The sequence below is a fragment of the Ciconia boyciana genome, chromosome 3 (genome assembly GCF_034638445.1).
Source record: "Ciconia boyciana chromosome 3, ASM3463844v1, whole genome shotgun sequence".
NCBI lineage: Eukaryota > Metazoa > Chordata > Aves > Ciconiiformes > Ciconiidae > Ciconia > Ciconia boyciana.
This window is the reverse complement of record NC_132936.1, coordinates 110,690,574-110,704,803: the sequence shown is the minus strand read 5'-3', so window position 1 is coordinate 110,704,803 and position 14,230 is coordinate 110,690,574. Positions and strand designations below refer to the sequence as shown.

The window sequence follows — 14,230 nt, the reverse complement described above, 5'->3', positions numbered from 1 at the left end:
ACAGGAACATACCAAATGGTCTGCTCCAGACAAACATCCAGAGAAACTGCATGTGTTATGGAGAATACTGGTCTTTTGATAGTACCGAATTAGTCTATTAATGCTCTCAGGCATCAAAATTCAAAACAATCAATACTTTTGGAAAAGCAGGATGCAGCCTGGGGGTTTGGATTTACTCACTGCACATATCTCCCTCATCTTCTCCCTCGGCGCAGTCCCTGATGAAGTCACATGCCTGCCCCAGCCTGATCGTCGTTCCATTCCAGCAGCTGAAGGAACCCTCCAGAGCCATTTTTGAGCCAGAAGCAGATCCTAGAGAAAAAAACAACAAAAACCACTTCAGATTACTGAATTGCCTTCCTCTCAACCAACAGGTCACAGGATCCTGGATAACACTGAAGGGGAGAACACCTTGTGAAATCCCCTCAATCCAATGATTACTTGATAAAGGAATTATTTTGTTTGACCTGTTTAATCTTTTCAAATATCTAGTGCTCCACCTAACAGAGAACTTCAGTTCCCCAGGCATTTCTGGTGTTTTAACTTGGAAGGCATCTTTGACCCTTGAAAAGAGGGTTGAAATCCTGTAGCCTGCTCCGTAGTACTTCTCAAGAACAACACAATACGCATGATAGCTTTTAATTGTATGTGAATTTACTGCTAGACTGACAGTCCTGAAGACTGATATCCTCTCTGTCTAGCTCAGGAATACCATGGCTACATGGTTTGGAAAGAACACAAGCTTTCATCATACCCTCCTGTCAACATGTATTACCTATGACTTGGATGTATCACGTTGTCATATTCTCTCTGCAAGAAAGAAAACAGTCTGATCTCTGCTTGTAGTTCTATACCCACTCCTGCATCCTGCACTCCCCTCCCCTTGAGTGAGGGAGCCCACAGCAAACTACATCTACCAAGATACAAAAATCACTAATTCATTTTACCTATGTTATGCAGCAAAAGGCAGCTAGCAATGTGGAAAGGAGCCAACTCTTATGAAATGAGGTCACTGAACATTACAATCAGAGGCCAGTATCGTCCTTTCAGAAATGATCTTGAGTACTTGTCCCTTAGCACCATCCTTTTCTGGAGGCACTTGATTCCCTTGACAGCTGAGAAGTCAGAGATCATCCAGCCTGATGGGTATCATTTTCCTTACCGTAGGAATTCTCTCACCCCAAGGTCTTTAATTGTAGCCAAGTGAGACACTTTAAAAAAAAAGAAAAAAAGGACTTGTCCTAAAAGACACATGCTCTAGATCAGCCACCTGGAGGAGGCAGGAATTAGTTCAGCAACATCCTACATCAGTACATATGGAGGAGGCCAAGCTTGAGAAGTGCAAGAGCCCTTTCCACAAAAATCTGGGCGTAGATACGATTCACCGAAACCTTCCTGACTCTCTGCAGAGGTGTGCTTCAAGTTCACTACTCCTAGAAGGCAAGCCTAGAAGTACAAAGAGGTCTGTGCTGTGAATTCCCCACTGCAACAACTCCTGCCCTGTCTCATATTAAATGGGTAAATGCTCAAGATTAAACCAAAGCCTCTGGGCAGAGTGAGCCATTGTTTGCCTAACTCATCCGTGCTTGCTAAACAGCGCAGCTACATCATGTTCTCTGGTACTACAGGGAGCTGGGAATCACTGGTGATTCAATTAGATGTGCACTTGATACTTTTATTTATATTGCCTGCCAAAACTAAAAATTAATGAAGCATGTAGGAAAACAACCACTATTTCTCTTCAAGCTTATTTTATGGTGCAAATCAATTCAGGAGTGGGGGGAATACATGCCAAACCTTTTTAATAAAGGACCCTGGCTCCTGAAAAGGGTGCTCTGTGTTATTGTCAGCTCGATTTTTTTGACTGCCGTAGAGCAATTCTGGCTTGCTGCATACAGGCTGCACAGTGCCCTTGCATTTCAGTCAAGGTCAAGGCTGACTACAGAGGAGAGCTTTGCAGAAAAAATAGACCAAGAAACTCGGAGCTGGTTGCTGAAAATTTCTGCAGGTCCCTTGGTAAGGGTTTAAGGCAATGAGAAGATATCCTCCTTGGCCTTGCCGTGCTCCTTGCAAAAATGCACTCTTAGACACACCACTGAGAGCCTTCCCTATGTCAGAAGCAAAGCTCTTCACATGTCACAAGCCAGTCACAGCAGGCTCAGGTCAGTGTGCAAACAGATGCTATAAAACTGTAAGAAGCGACTCTCGTAACCCAGTAGGTGATCCCTTCTCGTAGGGGTATGCAATGAACCTATGTGGCACCGTGTTGCTGGAAGTACCACCCAAAGAAAAGTTAAGAGACAAGGCCCAGAGCGCTTCCATAAGGTTAATAACATCACGACTCTCTTAAAAATGTTGAAGTCCTACTCAAATTCAGAAGTACTTTTGTCTCTGAATTACCCCACAGATGGTTTTGAAGAAACACCCACGTTTATTACCAGCTCTCATGTCCCACTCCGTTTATCTGCAATCTTTTCAGCAATGTCCGTGTTTTATCCCAGCAGCTGCTGGGATACGATATGCAGAGATTCAGAGGAGGGGTTATTGTAGGCAATGGAGTTTTTCTGTTTACTCAATTCATTTTACCTTTGTAAAGGCACTCAGTTTTCCAAGCACATGACTGCATTAACACTAATATAATGGAAGCAAGGCATTCCAGAGCACCTACTATCTTCCCAGGTGTCTTTGTTGCAGCCCAGGAGCACAAATCTCCTGAAGTCAACTGACTGTGGTATTTAAAAGCTGTCAGTTGCAACTAGACATCAAGCAATTCCAGGAGCTTTTCCTCCAAAACAAAGCAGCAGATTTGCATGCTCATTCATCTCTGTGGAGATGGGGCTTGAATTAGCTCAGATTTGCATTAGATGCGTATATACATGCTCCTTGTATAGGTTAGAGAACACAAATAGCAAAACTGCAGCCCGGGGAATGGCTGGGTTCTGTGACAGTGCATGATTTATTCCTGTCTCCTGTTTGCTTGCTTACTGTGTACACAAAGACAAAATGAATTGAATAAAGGAGATGATTAACTAGTAAAACGAATAGATAACCAAAAAAACCCCAAATACGAATGACCCTTTTAATGGGCCACCTGATGCAGATGTTTGCATCCAAGCTCAAAGAAATTTAATTTTTAATTAAAATATTTTGTAACAAAAATAGACATTTGACCTTTTCATTTCCCAGCCCCAATCACTCCTGGCAAGGTGAGCCAGAATGACCTGGATCGCTGAGTCAAGTGGCCTCAACTCACACACAGATGATGTGTAAGGAAAGGAAAATGAATGGTATCAAATAAGTATCAAAGTAAAATTTGTGGGAGACATCCTTTATATTTACAGCAGTGTTTATGTAGCCAGTGGCATCCATAAATTATAGCAGTCATTAAGCTGTACCACGGCTGGCTTGGAGTCTTATAAATCATTATTTAAACAGCAACATTAAACAAATGGCATTTCAGGCTCTAAATTGAAAGGAGAAACAAACAACTCCTTGGGGAACAAGTGCTGACTTTGTATCTCACAGGTCCTGCTTCTGAACACAGTCCAGCCTTGGCAGTGTTCAAATCCAGTACCAGACCCTGGACACAAATGACCGCTCTTGACTGCCCATGCTTTTGGACTTAAGTTTCCATGTAGCAGATCAGCATGAAAGGGGAAAATCAAGTGGCTTAGCCTAACACCAGATAAGCAACTTACTGCTCAGACTGTGGGGCCAAAGGGGATGTATTTCACTCCTCAGCAGATTTTCTCTGGCTTGGGTTGCCTCTTCTCTCCTCCGCCCTCCCTTGATCAGCAGAGAAATCGAAGTGCACTGGCAAGTTCTGGCATGTCTGTCTCTGAGGAATGTGGCCAGAAAGATTGTGATGTTTGACCAGGGCAAAATGGGAACCTTCACCTTACTGCCACCACAGCTGGCCAAGGGGAAGGGAAGACTGAAATTCTTACAGGCATTTCCAAAGATATCCCTTACCTCGCAAACTGGCTACGCTGCTAATTATCATGCAGGATGAATCAAGCTGAACATAATTATACCTTCACGTGTTACATTCAACTTCTCAGGCCATAATTTTTAATGTTACTGAAAGCTTTTTGGACCAATAGTCAGGTAAAGCCCTCCCACTCAGCACACATTAAAACAAGAGAGCTTAATAGGACAGTACTTGGTTGTTGTTAAAAAACCCTGTCATTTCTATTCTGCAAAACAAGATGAACAGAAATTGCAAAGACCCAGGATGAACGTGCACCCTCGTGCATGTTTTACCAAAAAGCGGCTGCTCTCTGGGCTATCCCTGAGGAGTCTGGCTGGACACAGCTGAATTGACTCAAACGGTTCTTGGGGCAAGACCCTGAATGCACACACGGTGAAAAACATCCATTTTTAAATGCATGTATGTAGTAAGAAATACCTACCCATGGAACTCCACCATGCTTATCTCACCATACATGCTACCCCTCAAAAAAGAGAAACTTTCCTATTATGTAATTACACCTCTTAAATAATATTTTCTAATGGGCTAGTGCTGCAGTCTAACATTCCTCCACTAAACACCACTAAAAATCATGGATTGTGCAGCCCCACTGACAATGCTTATCTGTCACAAGTATTTGCCATTAACTTCTCAATTTCATCTGCTCCTCCTTTGGTTTGAGTTCAAGGCCTTGACTCAGAGATATTTAAAAAGAGAGTACTTGGGGGATTTAAAGGTTGTGTGAAACAAAGAAAAGCTGCTGTCTAGCTATAAAAGGATAGTGAGAATTCTGAGGAGTTTCTGATTATTGATTTTTCTGTGACTTGCCATTTCTGATGGGCACATCATTTCCTCACCCTTCATCTCCAACCCTCCAGCGTTACAGCAGCGCAGACATTTGAAGGCTGATGGCTCACTTGGTGCTGAGGATAGCCATATTCCAGAACGAAGTAAATTTTCTATTGATACGAGTCATTAATACCCCTGCTTCTACCATTAGAGAAGTTGGAAGGTATGAAATAAAGGAGGTAGGAAAGTGAAAGAAGAGAAAGACGAGTTCATGTTTAAGGGAACTGAAGCCATCCTTGGCAAATGGCCATTCAACTCCAACGTGATATAGGGCAGATCACATAAATCAAAACTTCCACAGCAAGCTACACTGCCCCCATTTTCCAGCCACCCACCCCAGGACACCTGTATTCCGATCTGCGGGGAAGCCAAGTGGTCGCAGCTGCAAATGAGACCAGTGGGAGAGATACTTGGAAAACACAATGTCCTCAAAAAATGCTTTGAAAAAAGATTGGCCTCCAGGTTTCTCACACCAGGCAGCCAAAATTAGTCAACACTTCATAATTTCTGGCTTTAATCTTTGTAACAGCATTGTTACTGTTGCTGTCATTGCCTAAGGATGCAAGTGAAGCCACATTTGTAGGAGGAGGTGATCTCTTTTTATTAGACTGCCTGATACAGGCAGAAAAAGCAGCCCGTGTGGTATATGCCTGAAAGCTTGGCCATTTTTCCAGTTACATAAATTGACTTTAATCTTATTTCACTTCCTATACATAAAATGGGAATAAACTCATCACAAGAGCTCGACAATGTTCATTTCATTAACATTAATAAGGAACTAAGATGTTATAATAACAGAGCCATGAAAAAACCTGTAAGGAAATTATTTACTTTGTCTTCACAGTGCAGTTTGAATAATTTACAGTGTAAAATGAACAGGGCCATACATCTGATGAAGGCAGGACAGAGTATAATAAATAACTTCCCATTGAGGGAGCACCCCCTGCCCTGCATGCTAAGGGCACAGCATTCCCACAGTGAGCTACTCCGAGGTGAGAAATCTTGCTCTTGCTCTGCATAGAAACAGAATTTTCATTTCACAGAAAATTTCAACATTTCAAAATGTATCTAACCATAAAATAAAAATGCCCAAATTTCTCACAGAGTAAAAGTTTCAAAACAATTCTGGGTTGGAAATACTGACTTAAGAGGTTTGAACACATAACTAAATATTGTCATAAGCCCAAGAACTTTGAAAACATGTGAATTCAGACAAAGATAAAATGTTGGGCAGGAAATGCAAGTGAAAAGTTACTGGATTGGAACTCACTCATGTCAATAATTCAGCCAGTTCAGTTCTAATGTGCTCTCCCTCTCTGCTGCTGCTGCTGTTTCAAAGTAGGGATGTTATGCTTAGTATACAAATTTTAAAACGTCTGCTCCTTCAGCCTTGCCTAATGCCAGTATGATTGCTTATACCGAAGAAAGCTTCATAGTACACTTGAGGAGCTGGTAGTTGTCCACTGCCACGTTTCAGTAGCATGAACTTTCTACAGAGCCATACAGCATTCAGACTAGCCAGGTCCTCTGCGTTCTCTTGGAAATGCTTTTGACCAGGTCTAGTTACTTTTCCTACCTTTTGATTGAATGACTTCCCAACATTAATGTTGGTGTGATGTAGCTTTCCTGAATTTACAGCAATGACTAGCTTCCTTAAAACTATAATGAAATAAGAATGTGGAATAAGAAAGTTAGCCATATTTCACACTTTCTCATTTTTCAATTAGGGAAGTTGACTGAGGATCTAATATTTATCTTCATGGCTCCTGAGACAGCAAATAATTGCTGAGCACAATAAATGACAGGATAATGTTTTTCCCTATTAATCTTGCACAAAATCTAGCTGCTTTTTTGTTTTTATTAGGGCTCATGGTAACATATGTATTTTTTCTTGTGATTTGCTTACCAATGAATAAGCAGCTCCAACAGCACATCCAAAAATTAATAGTAAGCAAGTAAACAGCAGCAGCAAATTTTACAAAGGAAGTGTGATTTTCTAGCATGCAGTGGTACCTACATATTCTGTGGTATCTACAAAATGGAAAAGGGACAAAAGAGATGAAAAATACTTATTCCCAAATACCTATGAAACACTGTGTATGCATAGTCATTGGACTTTTTTTAAAATTTCATCTCACACAGCAGATCTTTAAGGTTTTCATCCCTAAATATGAACATCCTGACTTCGAACAGTACAATGGGATACAGTAATTTTGTTAAAATCCCAAATCTCATTTCTTTTGGTTGCTTTTTGTTGCCCTTGTTTCAATATCAGACTGCATTTGCTATTTGATTCCCTTTTCTATCAGGTACCATTGCATCTTTGTGAGATTAAAAAAACCAAGAAAACATTCTCCCTCTCCACCAAGCTTTCATACCTCTCCTAAAAGCAGTAATGACTATATTTGTAACAGTAAGCAACTGGTTAAAAAAAGACAAAAACCCCTTTTCTGTGATTTTCTGTGAATTTTTCAAAACACAAACATTGGAGAGGGAAAATAAAAAGGTCCAACTTCTATTATTAGCTCTGCCATTCCCATCAGATCTCTCTGGGTCTGAACAGGCTTGGAGACTAGCTCTTATCAGCCAGCAACCCTACCCGTGGGGAACACCGGCCAGGCCAGATGGATTGCTAACTCACTGGAAGATGAATGCTGCTTGCCACATGAGGCGGATGCTGACAAAATCATGAGGTGGTTAAGATCTCTAAGCTTACCAATAGACTACAGGAGCAGATTTAACGTGAGTCCACTCTCAACATCAGACATGGAACCAAATATGAAATAAAACAAGGCTACTGGAGACAGGTCATGAAAATAGTGCTTCCAAACTTCACGCGCGCCTCTTTTTGGGTAAAGTGTAATAGTTGATTAGATAGGAAATATATGTAATTTTTCACATTTTGCTTCCTAGAAGGCTGGATTCAAATCCACTTCCAATTACTCAAGTAAATTTTATCTTTGCCTGTTCAGGCTCTGCAATTCCAAACACAACCAACACTGCCACTACACGTACTGGATTTTTTTCCCATTCTTATTTCTTAAAAACACAACATCAAGAAAAACATCACTAACATTTTAAAGATTAGGAAACTAAGGCACACGTCAACCAATTTCGTAATGAAATGAGACTGTAAATTGCCCAAACCAGACTAATTCTCTGACTCCTGTTCCAACATCTACCAGTTGGACTGAAGTTGACCACATCTAAGAAAAAAGCCACAGAAAGGAGAGACTGGAGAAGCTTGCTTGGCTCATCAAGAGTTGATTCCACGCAGGTCAGATATAACGTCTGTCTGAACCCTGCAATAGTAGCATCTCTGTAATCTCTCAGTCATGTGCTTTTAGCACTGCCAAAACAGAGGTACGTTTGTATGCCTTGTCATGAAAAACACAAATAGAGGTATGACACTTAATTGTATTCAAACATAATTTTAGATAGGAATCATATTTTTCGTTTCTAAAATGCAATTCTGCTTCTATAACTGTTTAAAGCAGTATCTCTCCTTTAGCTGTCAGCAGTATTAAATTAAGGTTTATGGCCTTACTGCAGATCAGTTGCTGGGGGAGATGGGTAGAATATCACAAATCAGTACAATCACGAGCATGCATATGTGGTCCCTTTCCACAGGGTGCAGTGATGCATCCTCACATCATAGCCAAATGCTTTACTGTGAAAAGCAGTGGCCTCACAGTGGAAGAGCAATAGTTTTTCCAGGTAGAAGCAGAGGCTTGCTGGAGAAGAAAGTTTCATGTCGTGCCCTTCTCCACCGTGCCAACCTCTGCAAAACTCTGTAGTTGTGTAAGTACAACATATTGTCACCAAGGAGCTAATTTCCACTTTGTTCAAAAACTGAGCAACAATACCTCAAAAACAAAGCATAAGCAAAATAAAATTGCACATAAGCACTTGCTGCGAGGGAGAGCAATAGTATTGGTGACATGTAACAGGTTTGCCACTGAAAGGAACTTAATGTGGATGGAGGCTATCCAGCCTTCAGTTCTAGGGAAGCAAAAAGAAACACTGCAGTGTTACCCTACCTCCACACATCCCTGAACATCAGTATGTTGGTGGATGCTATGACTCACTGGTGACTCTTCTAGCTGAATGCACTGAAAACTGCCTACATCTCAGTGCTTTGAAGCCAGTCCAAAGGGATGGAGAAGTAGCAGTTCTTTGCCCTTGTGTATCAGACTGTGCTTCAAGGCCTTGCTACACTTGAATGAAATTATCCCAGGAGCAAAGCCGCTGAAGGTCAATGGCCCTCAACATCAAAAAAAGCCTAGAGAAGGACTCCTTCCTGGAGTCTATGTCTCTGCCAGAGGATGTCTGCTAAGCCTTGAACATGTGGAAGACTTACGAATTGGGAATGCTTACAGAAAAAAACCAGATGTCAGCAAAGAACACAGTGATTAGCTCTGTGTAAGCCAAGGTACATCCTGACGACACTAGGGAAAAAACACAAGAAGGGATGACATTACAATTCCAAGACAACCACCCATGTTTCAGGCAGTCTCTCTACTGTCTTGTGGCATGCTAAAAGACACTCTGATTATTGCTTTCCATGCAAGATCTTTTTCCCAAGCATATACTGAGGTGCAGAGAGAACTGTAAGAGTTGACCAATATCATTACTCAGAATTACCATGCCCTGAGGATGAGATGCCCGTGCGTTGATAGCCACAGTAGAATAGTTAGACAAATGTTAAATAATATTAAAATGGCTTTTTTATTATTTTTAATACTGTGATAGGAATCTTAATAAAACAGTTGGTATGTGTAAAGACAGATCAAGGAGACAGAACATCTTACGTCTCCCTCTATGACTCTAGGTTTTCTTTAAGATCTTTACCCTTCAATGAGCAGACTGTGCAATCAAACTCTCAGAAGATTTTACACAATTACGCAGAACTGACAGTCATTTCTTTTACAGTTCTCATCTTCAAATTTGGTACCATAAAATGTATGCCAACCCCAAATATTCCTTTATATCCACTTTGTCAATAGGCTTTCTGTTGAGTGCAAGCTCCCCTTCAAGGTTCTTCCAATCCCTCTTCCCCCCTTTTTCCTAACGGATTCAGTTGGCCATTAATTACTCTCTTAACTATCGTCAGCAATAGTATTTTCACAAATTTGCTACTGCTGCTGTTATGTAAAATGCTCCTCCCAGCTGGGTAGGTTTCAGCAAAGCATAACACCTTGTTGACTCTAGATAAATCTATTTATATGATGCAAATGCACCTCTTCCTGGCAGACAAATCCTTTATAACTAAATCCTTTATAACTGTAAAATGATTCATTATACAAAATAGAGGAGTAGGAGGACACACAGCTTACTGCTCATTCTTCATCAAGACCTAGCAAACAAACATTTGGGTACAAAACAAGTAATAAAAAGAGAATATTGCAGGGGTTGCTAGCCCCACTGCAAAGTAAATGTGGTTAGTCTGGTTTTGTGGCAAAAGGGTAGTACGCTACACATGAATAACTATGGGAAGGTCCAGAAGGAGGAGCAGAGCACATGAAAATGCCATACAGAACACAACCCAGTCATACATGCATAGTGCTCTGACGGACTTGGAATCAAAAAACAATTAGGCATATAAGGAACTAAGAAAAGAGAAACATAAAGCAATTTCAGGAAATAAGGAAATTCTGTATACTCTCCACCAAAGATCTACTGGATTGTGGCATGGTTTCAAAGGAGATGTTGGAAAAAAACCCCATAAGTTTAGGAGAGGGTTACAGTTAACAAACTGTACTGGACAGGACTCACTTGACAGCACAAACTGCACAAACAAACTGAATAATAAAAAAGACCCACCAAACTTTCTTTTGGCCATAAAATGGACTGGGCGAGACCTAAAAGGTACTTTACATTTACATGGGTCTACACTTGGTCTTGAAGTATCAATTTAAAATACCAAATAATGATTAACATTCATCTTCATATGCATTTCATCAAGCCTTATCTCTGAGAAGTGGCTATTTTGGGGAGGTCAGCCATCTTAGGGATTAGGGAACACAAACTCTTCCTGTTTTTTACTATGATCCATTGGTTGCTCTTTATTTGTACTTCCATTCATCTCAAGCTGCCCATGGTCCTCTTTGTGGTATAGTTGTTATACTGAGTGCAAAGGTGTTAGATACCCGCTATATGTTTTTTACAAAGAGAACAGTTAAAATACCTGACTTCCAGCCCTCCTGGGGCTTTAACTTAATGGGATGTGGGCGCAGTTCACCAGCTATAATGAATGTCACTGGCCAACTACTCACATCACCGCGGTACCTCAAAGCCTGGAATATAACCCATAGTGCATGGGGAATCTACATTCAGAAAGTTTAGTGAAATACTGTCAACAAAATCAACTGCCCTGGAATTTTTACTTAAACCAGGAAAAATGCCTTGCCTCCTTTTCCAGGATTTCTTGATAAACAGCAGCAGGACTCTTATGCGGCAGTAGTTACAGTAACAGCTCTCAACCCTACTTTGACCATGCCCTTCCTTCCCATCCCACAGGTAATTACCGCTGCTTTTTAGTGAGCAATATAATTTTAAACAGTCTGTCAATGAGGTATCACAAAGATGATAAAAGTGCCTTCCCTAGCATCTAAAATGTATAAAACCAATGATCCACTGTCCCACAGGCGGTAACATAGTCAGAAAGCTCAGAGGCCTCTGCGTCCACAGCAGCCAGGTCTTTATGGGCAACGGCCACTGCATTCTCTGAAAGGTTTTCAGCAGAACAGTAGGGAAGCTAAGCAAACTAAGAGCTGGCAAAGATAGGATAGCAAATCCAAGTTATTGGCCCCCTGTGTGCGAAGCAGTTTCAGCACAGACAGTAGCAGTTCAAGTTTTCTCTACACTGTGACAACTCATCCATCCTACACCCATTTTACCTCCCTCTCCTGTTCAGTCCAGTGACAATCCTGCTGGGAAGGTCTCTGGACAACTTTGTTCATCTCTGCTAGCAAAAAGTAGAAGTGAAAGGTATCTCACAGCAGTTGCTAAGCCCCTTCCACGTGGACCATGACTAAGTTACCAGGTCATCCAGGGTATTCTCGGAAATAGAAAGCCTGGCATCCTTTTCCCAATACCCATCAAAAGGAAGAAAGGATTAAATAACCAAGGACTGAGCACAAAACAGCCAAAACACAGCAGCCTAGCATCATTTTTGAGGTACTTCAAACCAGCACTCCATTTGTGTGCGCAGGGGCCTTGAATTGCTAGCAAACTACCCTCAGAAATGCTGCCTAACAAATAAAGAATCTGATGGTCAGAATTTCCAAATTGGCTTTTACGCTGTGATCTTGGATAAGTCTCTTCACTTCTTCAAGCTTCCACCTTGCTTCCTGTGACAGAAGGAAATAACACTTTGTGGGGGACATGTGGCCTCGCTATTGTTTAGAACTAGCACTATGTGAATAGCATATTTTTGTTTGCACAGGAAAAAAAATAAATCTAATTTTAAAGAGCTACCTAAAATGAAAGTGTCCTCTGCAGAAGAAAAACATTTGCTCAGCATTACTCCAAAAGATTTTTTTTGACCTGAAATAAAATATTGGTTAGCTTCAGGAAACTTTTTATTGTTCAAAATTTGTTTCACTTCAGATATTTCATCCTTCCTTTATGCCTTTTAACATAGTTTCAAATAAAAAAACCTAAAGTCCAGGGAAAAGGTGTTAAAATTTAGTTTCTTCCCTTACTTTTTTTTTGTCAAAACACTTACTAAGTTCGACCAGAATTTTCAATAGCTTTGTCCCACTAAGTTGCATTTTTAACAAACCTAGAATAAAAATGGAGATGCTGCTTATCCTTGTGTAACACAGGGAGGCTCTCAAGTGGAAGATTGTACCGAGTGTATCACCAAATCTAATCACAAGCACGGAGGATGACAGAATCACTTGAGTCATTACCACATGCTAATGCAGCATCTGTCTGAGGAAGCTCTGGGTCATTTCAGCTTGGTCCTGTCCTCTAAAATCTACTCACTCAGACAATGTACCAAAGAGGCAACTTTCTACCATGTTAGCACTGACAGGACTGACAAGATTCTCTCCATTTGGCATGCATTAAAATGTGCAAATATTAGCAAAACACAGATTTAACTGAGGGAACCTCAGATTTGGAGGGTAGTGAAAAACAACCCTGAAGCCTGCACAGTTTCACATGAGCACTACGGAGGTATTATGCTGCTATTGCTTTCTCAGTGAGAAGCAGTATGGAAAACAGTTAATGTAAACTCAACATTAAAAATTTCACTGACAATTAAGGTGACAGATTAAACTGATCTACATGCAATCTGCAAACTGATTTGGTATTCACTGATTAATGCAGTAAATTAGATACTAACATCTCACATGCAATGTTATAAATCACTAACTTCACTCAGCAATGTATATGTGGTGTCAAACAATTTTTGATGCTGTGTAAGTTACTAAATTTTCCATAGGTGAAGCACTGAGTATCTATCACAGTTTTAGGATGACATTATGAACAGAGACTTTCAATTTCTGACCAAAATTACTTCCAGACTTTGTCACTGGAGTACTTGATACTATTATAACTGCTCAGATTTCCAAAATTCAAGTGGAAATTGCTTTTCATTGTAGTAGAAAATAGCAATAGAAATCTACCAGCACCAAGTCTGGACCCAAGCTTCTTTTTAGTGGACATGCATTTGAAGGTGGACGCATGCTTTAGAAAAGTGATTTATTTCTCCAAAAAGGTGCTTTCAAGAAATGCCACCTCTGAGTTCTGCTGATACTCAATACAATACAGATGTGCTGCTTGAAGAAACTGCAGCAAGAAATGCCACAGAAGGGCCATGAGATCTAAGTATTTGGCCCAACTACTGCAAACAAGGCAGGCTTTTCTACAGATGTTACTCTCCATGAGTCAACAGACCCCAAGCACTTTCACCTATACAGTCACAAATTCACAAGGTGAAGGTACTCCCCTCCACAAATCCCAGGCAGTGCAACGCTCTAGCCTTAGCAACAACAGTTCAGCTCACGGTTGTCAACACTAATGAGTTAAACTGGACTGTAACGAGATCCTGGAGTTATTTGTAGCTGTGGTACAGGTAAGTCCCTTGGTTGCAGGCAGACATCCTCCCCTAGCTGCATTGGCAGGAGAGGTTATTGCCTCCATCTGTTCAGGAGCGCTTTCCCTCCTGATCCGCTGATGAAGCAGCATGTGCAAGTACTCCCTAATTTATTTCAGGCAAAGTCAGACAGGTGAGACCAGAACAACAGTTCTTACCTACTCAAGGATTTTATGTTAACCCGTCTCATTTTCAAACAGCAGCTGCTGTCTGGGCTGCATGGAAACATCTTACAGACACTTGTGACCTGCTTAAAGACTAGAGGAGCAAAGCCACAATACAGTGGTGCTCCAAGGTAGAGGAGC

General features: G+C 41.0%; 1 protein-coding gene across 1 annotated transcript in view; it reads right to left on the bottom strand.

Annotated features, from left to right (window-relative positions):
* The window catches only part of ALK (ALK receptor tyrosine kinase), a 323,117-nt gene that overhangs the window by 80,381 nt on the left and 228,506 nt on the right, over window positions 1-14,230 (bottom strand). The window contains exon 6 of the mRNA XM_072857093.1: window positions 181-312. Within this exon, the coding sequence (XP_072713194.1) occupies window positions 181-312 (132 nt within the window). The remainder of the gene's footprint in view (window positions 1-180; window positions 313-14,230) is intronic.